Raw genomic sequence first — 12,165 nt, 5'->3', positions numbered from 1 at the left:
AAATTACTTGCTATTAGTTGTTTTTCCCTCCGATAAAGCAGGAAGGTGCCTTCCCCTCTCAACAGCTGCTGGAGGGTGGGTAGTGGCTTCCTCCCTCCTTTCTCCTCTCTTCCCCTTTCCTTACCTTTCCCTTCCTCTCCTCTTCTTCCCGCTGCTTCCCTTTCTCTCTCCCTTCTTTTCTTCCCTCCTTTCCTATCCCTTCCCCTTCCTTCTCCTTTCTTTTCCTCCCTTCCCTTCCCTTTTTCTTCTCTTCTTTTCCCCTCCTCTTCTTGCTTCTCCTTTCCTCCCTTCCCTTTCTTGCCCTCTTCTCCCTTCTCTTCCTTTTCTCCTTCCCTCCTTTATCTGTCTCTCTCCTCTTTCTTCCCTTCCCAAACAGACCTGTCAGCCCCAGGTACCCACAGCTCCCAATTTCCCTTAGTAACACCACTGACTCTGCTTCTGTAGGGCAGTGCTGCCAGCCTCCTGCAGTGGATTTAGGGGAGCAAAGAGCAAGCTTGTTAATGCTGCCACAGGCAGAGTACCTACTGACAAAGTCCCTGTGGATGTCTATGAGCTCCTGATATGTCCAGCACCACCAGGGATGAGGCCAAGGCACCGTGAGCCCAGTCTGGCCGCCAGCGCTGCTCCTGCTCCTTCCTGTTTGAGGGGACCCAGGGCAAAGTTTCTCCTTTTCTGAGCCTCCCATTGGGCCTTAACCATGCACATGATAGGTGCTCAGTACACAAAAAAACAGATAAATGATTGGATGGATAAATGAAGGAGTGAATAAACAAAGGCCTTAGGTTTTCCCTCTCTAATGTGGGACCCCTCATCCCTGTTGTTGTCTGGCTCACAGACAGTCCAATGAGAATAAAAGGTGAGGAAAGCAGCTCATTGTCAACAGAGAGCGAAGTCTCTGGGGCCCTGGGCTTGGCTCTGTGCTATTTACCATTTTTATTAATTACTTCTTATCAGATGTGTGCAGCTGACGCAGGGCTAGGAGGGATAGCAGATATGCTCAGTGACAGGGGCAGAGATCAAGAAGATTGCATCAGGCTAGAATGTTGGGCTGTATCTAGGAGGATGCATTGTAATGGGGATAAATCTAGAGTTCTAGACATGCATTCAACCAAAAATCAGCTCCATTAAGTGCAGGGTGAGGGAGTCGTGGCCAGACACCAGTTGGTTTGGAGGAGATTGCTGGGGTGGCTAGGAGGTGCAGACTCACTGAGTCGACAGCAGTAGGAAATGCCAGCCACACAGCCCTCCTCATCCCCCTTTCCCTCTGCCCAGGTCACAGCAGGCCGTGCTTGGTGTCTTTAGTTCTGGGCACTGCCGTGTAGAAAAGACTCTGATAGGCTGAAGAGTTTTCAGAGCAGGACCACCGGCACGGCTAAGGGCTTCATGCAGTGCTCTAGGGGGATCCATTGAAGGACTTACAGAAAAGGAAGTAGGAAGCCTGAAGGCAGGGCCATAGAGTGGCTGGGGAGCTGGCCCTAGAGTCAATGACCCCTACAGGCTGGGTGGTCCTAGGCAGTACCCCCAGGCAACAGACCCAGAAAAACCATAGGGCCATAAGAAATGAGTGCTCAGAATAGGAAAGGACTAAAGGATAGCTGTCTTCCCGGAATAGGAGGGCTGTCTGATAGAAGGGGTTTTGCCTTGTCTGCTTGGTCCCAGAGGATGGGACGTTGTTGGCTACTAACTTACTAAGCGAGTATCTGAAAGTGGAATGGTCTGGCCCAGAGGTCACGAGCTCCTCCTTCCCAGAGGTTTAAAAAAAGCAAAGGCTCAGTCCCTGCTTGTTGAGTGTGTTGGAGAGAGGATTCCAGTCTAGGCAACCTCTCAGTTTATAAGTGTATGTGCCAGATGTAGGACTAGGTATTGGTGATGTCAGTACCAGGAGCTTACAGCTTCTGTGACTCCTAATACAGCAACCTCATCCTGCACTCATTCCCTATAGAGTGGTTTGGCAGTCATCTCTACCACCATTTTCCTGAATCCCACATCCTATCACCCCAGGCCCCTTAGTACGCTCATGCAGCTAACCCCATCATTCAGTTCCACCCCTGTCCTTTTTGCTGGCAGCCCTCCTACTTGCTTTTATCTCAGGGACTCACTTGCCCCACTCTTCTTTGGGACAGAAGCTATAAGGAGAGGCTGTTTCATACTCTCCTCATCTGTCCTTCAGCTCAGTCCTTTCCTCTGGTCTGACTGCTTGGATTTCAGGATCTAGTGCTGGATCTCTTTGGGTGGCCCATTTGGGAAGCATGGTGTGGTGTTGGAGAGCCCTCCGCATGCCCACCCTGGCCTCGTCTCTCCCCTAGCCGGGCAGAAGCAGCCAGTGAAGTCGTCCTTCACCAATAGTGACTATACAGTCTGCCATATTTGGCCTTTCTCCAGCTGGAAGGTGAAGAGGTGGATGACCGCAGACAGATCTGTCAGAGCTTAGTGTTGTACTATCCCTTTCTGCCCTGACTTGCCATCCTGTCTTCTCTCTAGCCTGATACCTCCCCATCTCAAAATCTGCTGTGTACCCTGCAGGGTCTTGGGCTTTGGGAGCCCCCGCCTACTAGAGTGGCCAACCGCTGAGCAGTGACTTAGACAGAGGAGAAGGTCCTCTTTCCATCTAATTTCATGTTCCCTGGATAAAAATATCAGATGAAGAAGCCCATACGAGGTCATTTTCCCCAGCCTCAGACCTTTCTTACAAATGGCTGAGCTTTGCATCCCGCTAGGTCAGGGATTCTTTCCTGGAGGATCTGTAGATAGATTTCAGGGGGTCTGGGAACTTGCATGGAGGGGTGGGGAAGGTGAAATCATATCTTTATTTCTATTTAAATAGTTTCCTTTGCAATCTTAATTTTTTAAAGATTTTCATGCGTTTAAAAATGTGATTCTGAGGAGGGGTCTATGATACAAAAAAAAAAAGGTTCAGAGCCCTTGCCGTAAGCAACCAGCCCTGGTTATGCACCTCTGGCTTTGAGACCCAAGAAGAATTAGGGAAACACAGGAAGTACTTCTTGGAAAGGGCTTTTCCACCCGGTCTTGGCATCTGTTCACACTGACATCATTGGCTGGGTTCCGTTTATCCTGGGTGAGGCTTTTGTTGCCTCTGAGCATCCTCAGAGCTCTGTTGTGCCAAGTTTGGTCGGATGGGTGGGTGTAGGGTGGGGGTTTGGCCCCCACTCCCTGCCTGGTCCTACCTGAGTGAGGGCGAGTCGGTGACTTTCATTCAGGCTGGTGCTTCTCAGGAACTTTCTGTGGGGGAAGAGGCTGGAATTGGAGCCGATCTGCCGCTGTTTAACAATAGAAGTAAGCTTCTCAGGCCAGATGCTACCGGGAGGGATGAGCTGAGCTTGGGGAAGCTGGAGACAAGGGTGGGGGTTGGGACACAAGGCAGGAGACGTCTCTATCATCTGGGGAAGTTGGATGACCTGAAAAGAGCCCCCAGCCCATGGGGAGGCAGGGACAGAACTCCTGCTCAGGACCCATCTGCTGAGGCACTGGGGTTGCCATGGATACCAGCCAGCCAGCTTTCCTCCAATCAAGTGCTGCTGTATCCAAGCAAGTCTCATCCTAGGGGCTCTTGGGACTGCCTGGATCCCAGGGTCCTCCATCCATATTATTCTTCCTCCATACCCATAAAAGCAGGAATCAGACCTCTTTCTGCTGAGGTTTGCTGTTTCTAAGGGACTACAGAGTTCTCTTCCCCACTAAGTCTAAACCAGCAGAATACTGCCCCTCATTTATGGCCCTGGCCAGAAGGAATAGACTTCTGTCTTTGGGAGTGAAGGAGAAAAATAACTAGAAAGCCAGGGCGATCTCTAGTACTCATTCATCCAATAAGCATTTATTGAGTACCTGTTTTTGAATGTAAAGAGCTAGGCAGTACAGTGGAGTGGGGGGGGGGGTGGAGAGGAGAAAGCTTTGTGAGGTAGTAGAAGAAATTCTGGATTTGGAGTTGGCAAGCCTACATTTGAATACCGGTGGGGGGGGGGCTTGTGACCTTGGATAAGTCATTTTACTTTATTCTCATCTGTAAAAGGAGGCAGCTCTTTCCATCATGGGCAGCTAGGTGGTACAGTGGATAGAGCTCTGGGCCTTGAGTCAGGAAGAGTCATCTTCCTGAGTTCAGATCTAGCTTCAGGCACTTACTAGCTGTGTGACCCTGGGCAAGTCACTTGACCCTGTTTGCCTCAGCTCCTCATTTGTAATATGAGCTGAAAAAGGAAATGGCAAACCACTCCAGTATCTTTGCCAAGAAAACCCCAGACGGGGTCACAAAGAGTTAGGACTGAAATGACTGAATAACAACAACAAAAAAAGAACCTGAGACGTAGTTCATTGGACCTTAATAGTCTAGTAAGAATGATAAGAGGTGTAATGAGGCAACTCTCATATGAGTTATAACTTGTTAGCACAGTAAGAAAGGTCCAAAGTGTTATCTGCATTAATTTAATAGAGGGAGAGATGACTCCTGGCTATGGGGATAGGAGGCAGCCAGGTGGCTCAGTAAAGCTAGGAAGGACCTGAGTTCAAATCTCACCTCGGATATTTTCTAGCTGTATGACCCTGTGCAAATCACTTAACCTCTTTGGGCCTCAGTTTCCTTATCTGTAAAATGAGAGGATTGGATTCAGTGCCCTCTAAGGCCTCTTCCAGGTTGAAATTTAAGATCCTGTGGATTAGGAATTAGACAAGCAGAGCTGGGTTGTGGGAAGGACATGTGGGGGAAAGGAACTGTGTGAACAAGAGCATGGCAGTGGGAAATCACAAGAGCAAATTTAGGAATCATCCTTTAGTCCAGTTTTGCTGGAGTTCAGGCTACAAGTTTGGCATCAGTGGGAGATGAGGTCTGGAGAGCTTATTGTACTGGCCTCACTTCCCAGGGGTCTTGGAGAAGGGAAAAGTCAGGTGAAGAATCCCAAAGAATTTGGAAGAATCCAGGCCTTGGGAAGGTAATCAATCAGTCGACAAGCATTTTTTAAGGACATGCTTTGTGCCAAGAACAGTGCCAGGTGCTGTCCCTGCTCTATGATGAGAGACCAAAAAATAAAAATAACATTTCAGGAGAATCACAGAAGAAACGCCATAGCAATGATTATAGAATGCAGGTGGGCCCCGACTTCCAACCAGGTTGTGTTCCCAGAGTTCATCAGTCAGTTGTCTAGAGCGTGAAACCATGTTTCCCCATGTCCTATATGGTTTTTGGATTCCCAGACCAGCCTGTAAAAGCCAATGTGAATCATCAGTTGTAGCTGGTGTTCAGTGCAAATAGGGTCAACCCTAATTATGAACAAATAGAAATGCTCCTTGGGAGCATATGAGCCGAGTTCTGAACTTGGGTGGCAAAGATCTCCTACCCATACACAGAATGTTAGAGCCAGAGGGGACTCCATTCCACCCCATCATTGACAGTGGAGTCTGTCAAGACCTAGAGAGATGAGGGGACCCCAGCTGTAAGGGACCCACCTCCCCAACTTGGGAAATTCCTTTCCTCCAACTCTCTCCTCCCACACTTTGATGACTGGAGGAGAGATTGAGGCTGATGAATTTGTGAAACTGGCTCACTGAAATCCGGTTTGTGCACGAGTCAAGAAGTCACACTGTGATATCACTGGTCCTCTTTGAGAATGAAGGACAAACAATGGTGTGGGCACACACACACACACACACGCACACACACACACACACACACACACACACACACACACACACACACTCTCTCTCTCTCTCTCTCTCTCTCCCTCTCCCTCTCCCTCTCCCTCCCTCTCCCCCTCCCCCTTCCCCTCCCTTCCTCCCCCTCCCTTCCTCCCCCTCCCTTCCTCCCTCCTTCCTATGGAGTGGTGACAGAAAGACCCTCACACTGCCCAAAAGCCTGGAGCTTCCTGCCACTGGAAATCCCCAGGACGCCTCTGGAAATCTTGAATCTCAGAGTTTAGAAGGGCCTTCCAAGGTCACATAGACACCCCCCCGCCCATTCCCTTCTGTCTCAGACTGGACAAGTATCCAGCCTTGCCTTCAGTGAGGATGTAGAGCTGGAGAGACCACTGGATTTTACAAATGTGGAAAGTGAGGCACAGAAGGAAATGACTTGCCTAGGGTCACCCAGCTCGTAAATATCTGAGCCAAGATTCTATCTGTGATGCTAGCTGCTGTACCACCCCCCAAGCTCACTACCTCCCAAGACAGCCCCTTTCACTTTGGGACAGCTTGAAGTGTTAGGGAGCCTAAATCTCCCTCTTGGATTCAGTTTGCAAGACTCCAGCAGATACAGGCTTACCTACTGTGGTCAGGAGTGACCTCCATCCTGAGCCAGGAAGTTGCACATGCCTGTTTTTAAGTTGTGTTCCAGAAATGTACCTCCCATTCTCAGGCTCCATCTTCTTGACCGCCTCCCAGATCTGCCCTTTTTCTTCTCACTCCTTCGTCGAGCCAGTGGCGATGAAGGCACCACCTGTGCACCCCCAGGTCTTTGTGTCTTTAACTGCGTTCTCCGGGTTCCTTCTGGCAGTATCATTTGTGCCCACATGCAGCCCTGGGAGTGGGAAACAGCCATCCAGTTTGACAGGTCTTGAGAGACGTTGGCTGGCATCCCTCGGATACATTCTTTGGCATACAAGACTGGGCAGGTCTCGGATCCAAGGCTTGGATCTAGTCACTCCTTTGTTTTCTGAGGGTCCTGGGCATTTCAGTCACAGGAGCTGAAGATGAGACTCACAGTAGAGGAGCCAAGCTAACATCTGGGCGTGAGTGGTGAAGAGGGGAGGCTGCCAAGACAACAGACTCATAGAGCTTAGTTTAGAATTTAGACTTTAGAGGTCATTGGGTCCAACCCTCCTCATTTTACAGATGAGGAAACTGAGGCCCAGAGAGGTGGTATGATCATAGACTTTGAGCTAGAAGGGACCTTAGAGGCCATCCAGTCCAGCCTTCTCATGTTACAGATGAGGAAACTAAGGCACAAAGATGTTACCCAGGATCACAGCGCTAGTCGGTGTCTGAGGTGGTTTTGAACCTGTTTTCCTAACATGCCCAATGCTCCCTCTACTATACCACTGCCATCAATGGGGGAAGAAAAAGTAAGATTACTCTCCTCCCCAGCCCAGACCTCACCCTGGAACAAAGTCCAAGAAGAATTGGAGAATGAGAGCAAGGTGTGCAAAAGTGAAGGAAGATGGAATCCCCAGTAATAGCCGGAAGGAAAAGGAAGTTTCTGTGGCTACCAGCCTTGTCTTAACTACCAGTTGAATACCGAAAAGTAGAATTCAGTTCAATTCAACAAACATCTGCTGTGTTCCAAGCACCGTGCTGAGTATTAGGAATACAGAGCAGCCCCTGCCCTCCTGAGGCTTCTGTTCTACTTGGGGTGGTGGGAGAGGAGATAGCGTTGGGGCTGGGGGAAATGGCAGCCTGCCTGAGGACTTCCTAGAAGAGATGAATTGCGGAGCCAATTCTTTAGAAAGTTCCCTCAGGCCAGGACTTCAGTTACCTGATATTCCTTAAGGGCAGGTGTTCACCTTTGTTGTGTGTCCTGGAACCCTCTGGCAAGGCATTCTGGTAAAGTCTAGTGGCCTCTTCTCAGAATGATGTTTTTAAGAGCATAAAATAAAATGGAGGATTATAGAGAAAACCAATTATATTGAAATTATTGTTGTTCTTTAGTCATATCCCACTCTTTGTGACCCCATTCAGGGTTTTTTTGGCAGATACTGGAGTGGTTTGCCATTTCCTCCTCCATTTTACAGATGAGGAAACTGAGGCCAACAGGGTGAAGTGACTTGCCCAGGATCACTCAGCTAGTCAGAACGTCTGCCCCAAGGGTGCCCTGGGCATTGTTGTCCCCTGGGTATGGTCGTCGGTCTTGGTTCCTTTCAGCCAGAGAGTGAAGGGACACAGGCCAGGTCAGCAGAACAGCCCTCAGGTCTCATGTTGGCAGCACTCAGACTCCTAGCCCAATGCCAGATCTAGACATCTGTGTGTATTTCTCTTCCTCTCTGCTTGCGGAGGCAATGGGAAAGCTGTTGCTTCTCTCCAGCATGGGGGCTCTTGTCATCCAGGCTCTGGATTCCTTCCACTTGGGCTGTTCTGCAGACAAACGCTCTGCAGGAACAGACTAAGAACGGTGGGAATGCTCAGTGTATCCTCAGCAAGGCTTGTCTGAGGAGCTGTCTGCACCTGATTGCCGAGTTCACTGCGCAGAGGGGACTGGAAGGAGCCTCCTGAGCAAAGCACAGGCTTGTTCTGCCTTTACCTTGGGTATGAGACCCCACAGAGGACTCAGGAGTCTCAATCCTAGCCCCTTCTCTGAAGCAGGAGACATCTGGCATCCTGTACAGTGCCTGGGACACCTCTGCCCATTCAGAGCCTGAAAAGGGAACAGCCTGCCACAACCAGGCCGGATAAGGTGCTGGGTGTCATCTTCGGTCTTTCTGCTGCCCACCTTCCACCCAGCTCTGGAGCAGCGGGGATCACTTGGGCTATTTGCATGATAAGGATTCCTTATTTGGTTTGAGCCCCTCTCCCAGCTCTTGTTGATAAACTTCCAAAGTCATCCAGACTCAATTTTGTACCATGCTGGTACATCAAATCAAGAACACACATTTTGTTTTTCAAAATTTTTAATTAAAATTATTTTTTAATTATCAAACTTTTTTTTCTCCTCTGCCCACACTAAAAAATAAAAATAAAATTGAGATCCTTGTAACAAGCAAACATAGTCAGGCAAAACAAATTCCCACCCTAACCACATCCAAAAGCTATGTCTCATTCTGTACCTTGAGTCAGTCCATCAACCCTCTGTCAGGAGGTAGGTAGCAAGCCTCATCATGGGTCATCTGGAATCATAAATGCTCATTGCAAAGAAGAAACATTTTAAAAGCAAAATATTTAAATGGGATTAGAGTAGTTAATAAAGGAAGTGCGAATACCCTCTCCCTGTCTCTCTTCCTTCCCCTCGTTGCACCTTTTCCTCCCTTCCCTCCTCCACTTTACTCTCCCCTCCCCTCCTCTCTGTCTTTCAGGCCTCCTCTGCTTGCTGAGATTTCCCTCCCTGCCATAATTCCTTCTTCCACATCTCTCACATCCTGAACCTTGTGATGCAGTTAGCCTAGACCACAGGCATTTCCCTCAGGGGAAATGGAGTCCTAGGCCCTTCTATAATCCTTCTCCTCAGTGCTAACATTTCTGTTAGTCCTCCTTACAACCTGGTGACTATTATCCCCATTTTACAGAGGATGAAACTGAGGCTAGGAAAACTTAAGTAATGCACTTAGGGCCACACAGCTGATAAGTATCTTTAGAAGAAGGATTTGAACTTGGGTCTTTCTGACTTCCAAGATCAGTGTTCTGTCTGTTATAGGCCACCTAGCTGCAGAATCCTATCGGCTCTGTCCTTGAGACCTGGAACCTCATGGGACAGTCTCTTTACACAAAGAAGCTGGGTTCTCCTGGGAGGAGTTCTGGGTATTTTTGTGGATTTAGTCTTGGCCCAATGAGCAGCGCACTGACCAGACCAACCTTGGAGGTCAGTGAGGCATTCTTAGTACAACCTGAGTGCTGACAGTCAGTGCAGCCTCCAGGCTTGGAGATGAAGTGGCTTCCCCTTTCCTAGTCCTCTGAACACCTGGCAGCCTGCAGTCTCCTTCCTCTTACATTCAGAGCATCCTTTGTCACAGAATCATAGAAAGTCAAGGCTCTTGGATTTATTTGGTCTAACACCCTCATTTTACAAAGGCAGAACTTCTTGTACCATTCATTTGCCAATTAATTACATACTTGCCTTGGGCATAATTATGTGTCATTACTTAACTCTTATCATTACTTAACTTTTCACCTATGTATACTTGGTTTCCCTCACTTGTTAGTAAGTCCATTCAGCAGTCATTATGCTAGGAGCTGGAGAATACAAAGACAATGGCCCCTGCCCTCAAGAAGCTTACATTCTATGGTACCGACTTTTCTTTTTTCCTCCATAGCATAGTGCCTTGGGCTTTGTAAGAAATACTCGATTGATTGGGGGCAGTGGGCAGTGTCTGCACTGGGCAGCCAATATTGCTCCCAAGTTAAAGCCCTTACCCCCTACCCTCCAACTCTGGCTTGGTTGGAGGCTGATGTCCAAGGAGCGGTTACCCCAGGGATGAGGGGTGGTGCCAGCAGGGCGCTGGGCACAGATGGCAAGTACTGTTGGCTTCCATTGTGCCCGTGTCCCCAGAGAGTGTCTGCAGCAGTCAGACCCAAATCCCCATTGTGGAATAGGGAAGGAGGAGAGCAAAAAGGGGGGCAGGCTGGGAAAGCAGAGTCGGGGAGAGATTGCCGCACACAGAGCTCATCTTCACATCTCTGCATTTGCTTCCCATTTGGCAGAGAATGCCCTAAATAAACATCACAGGAGGCACAAGGGGAGCTTTGTTTCTATCAGCCCCTGGCTGATAGGTCTACACACGTGCTCATGGCCGTTTGCAAATAGCACACGTGACAGCAATTATAAAGACGTGTGTGTGGGGGGGGGAATCATATGCATTTGGGCCATGGTAGGTGTGATTTCCTAGCATCGGGGCTCCCTTTTCTTTCCCTTGTCTCTGTCCTGGCCTCTCTGGTCATGGAACATAAGCACCTTGAAGGTAGGGTAGGGGCGGCTTCATTTATGCCCATGTGTCTCTGGTACCTTGCCCAGTGCCTGGACCCTGAGAGACATTTAATCAATAACTCCCGAATGTTGAATGAATGGGACAGAAGGCTTGGTGACAGAGGGCTGAGTAGCATTCATCAGTTCTTGCTTTTGCCCTTGTTCTCTGTAGCCTGGGCTGCCTGGCTTTGGGGAGAAGCCACTGTGCCTTGGGAAGATATAGCCTTGGTCTAGATCAGAGGCTCTTGACCTGAGATCCCAGCCCCCAGCCACTCATTGGAGGGGGTGTCAGTGAACTGGTTGGTTTTTTTTTTAATATTTTGATAACTGTTTTTCAATATAATTGACTTCCTTTGTAGTCATTCAAAATCATTAGTGTGAGAAGGGGTCCCTGGGTTTCTCCAGACTGCCAGTGAGGAAGGTGAGAAAGCCCTGGATCAGACAAAAGTTTAGATACTTAGCCCAGAGCCTCTGTGGACTCCCTCTAGCCTCCAGGAAGCTCTCGGTGGAGGCTCTGCTGTCCTCTGGCGTGCCTTGGTGCTGAAGGAGTTAAATGGTGGGAAGAAGAGGAAGGGGCTGGATTGTGTATCACAGCTTGTCAGACTTTAGTAGAGCCTTGGACAGAGAAAGGCAGCGTTTGGGAGGGAAAGCCGAGATATAAAGAGTTAAAGCCAGGAGGGTGGATGGGGGGGCAGGGGGCGGGCCGAACCATGGGTGAGCTCCTCCTCCCAGTGACTTCCTTCAGCGCTCAGTGGAGGGGGGTGTGCGGAGGGCGGGCCGGGGGTGGGGGGAAGCTGAGGCGAGATGCTCCCCGGTGCTCGGCCGTCTGCCCGCCTCTCGCCAGCTAACTGCGCTCACTGGCGCACTGTGTATCCTGGAAGCCTAGGACGTGTCTAACACCCGGGGAGGGGAGAGAAGAGGAGAGTGCAGAGCCAGCCCTGGTTTGGTTGCCCTGTCCCGTCCTGCTCTCCCCCGGCTTAGAGCCTCTGGCTGCACTGCCTAGGACAGGCAGGAGGGAGGGAAGCAGGCAGAGGAGAGGAAGACGCACTCCGCCGGGATGAGGGGTTCTCCCAAGCTCAAGTAACATTTTTCCAGGGCAGATTTTCCAGGGCAAGCTCCCTAGCTGGGGCAGAGGTCTCTCCGACGCACACAGCCTCGTCCTGTGCTCAGGCACCAGCCCAAGACATCCTCGTCATTGGGATTTCCTCTGGGCAAGAGGCTCACTCCCTTCCCTCGCCCACAGGCCAGCTTGGGGGGCTCCCAGGCAGTGGCTGTAGAGTTTTTTTCTTTTGGCCTAAACCGGGCAGGGAAGGGGCCCTGGCCAGGGAGGGGGGTGGACCACCACAATGACGAACATCCTAGCCCAGCCAGACTGCAACCTGAACTCTGTATGTGAGCCCTTGGAGGGCTGTTGCCTGGAACGAATTGAGGAGCCCGGAAGCAAGCGGCCCCCCAACACAGGAGCCCGCCTCTGGGGCCGGGTCCGCAGCAAACTGCTCCGCCAAAAGGTGCCATCTGTCTGTCTGTCCCTGTTTCTTGGGGGGCAGGGTGGTACT

The 12,165-nt window shown here is 50.1% G+C and overlaps 1 protein-coding gene across 4 annotated transcripts in view; it reads left to right on the top strand.

The window, feature by feature from the left end:
- Nucleotides 1-12,165, top strand: part of ABR (ABR activator of RhoGEF and GTPase) — a 300,921-nt gene that overhangs the window by 251,512 nt on the left and 37,244 nt on the right. The window contains exon 1 of one of the 4 annotated variants that reach the window (XM_021007058.2): nucleotides 11,477-12,117. The exons of the other annotated variants lie outside the window; for them this stretch is intronic. Coding sequence (XP_020862717.1) covers nucleotides 11,956-12,117 — 162 coding nt within the window. The 5' untranslated portion in view covers nucleotides 11,477-11,955. Of the gene's footprint in view, nucleotides 1-11,476; nucleotides 12,118-12,165 lie in introns of those variants that run through there. 4 annotated transcript variants of the gene reach the window in all.

The sequence above is a fragment of the Phascolarctos cinereus genome, unplaced genomic scaffold, assembly GCF_003287225.1.
Source record: "Phascolarctos cinereus isolate Bilbo 61053 unplaced genomic scaffold, phaCin_HiC Scaffold_5;HRSCAF=322, whole genome shotgun sequence".
NCBI lineage: Eukaryota > Metazoa > Chordata > Mammalia > Diprotodontia > Phascolarctidae > Phascolarctos > Phascolarctos cinereus.
Note: the sequence above shows the minus strand (reverse complement) of the source record. Positions and strands in the feature narration are given on the sequence as shown.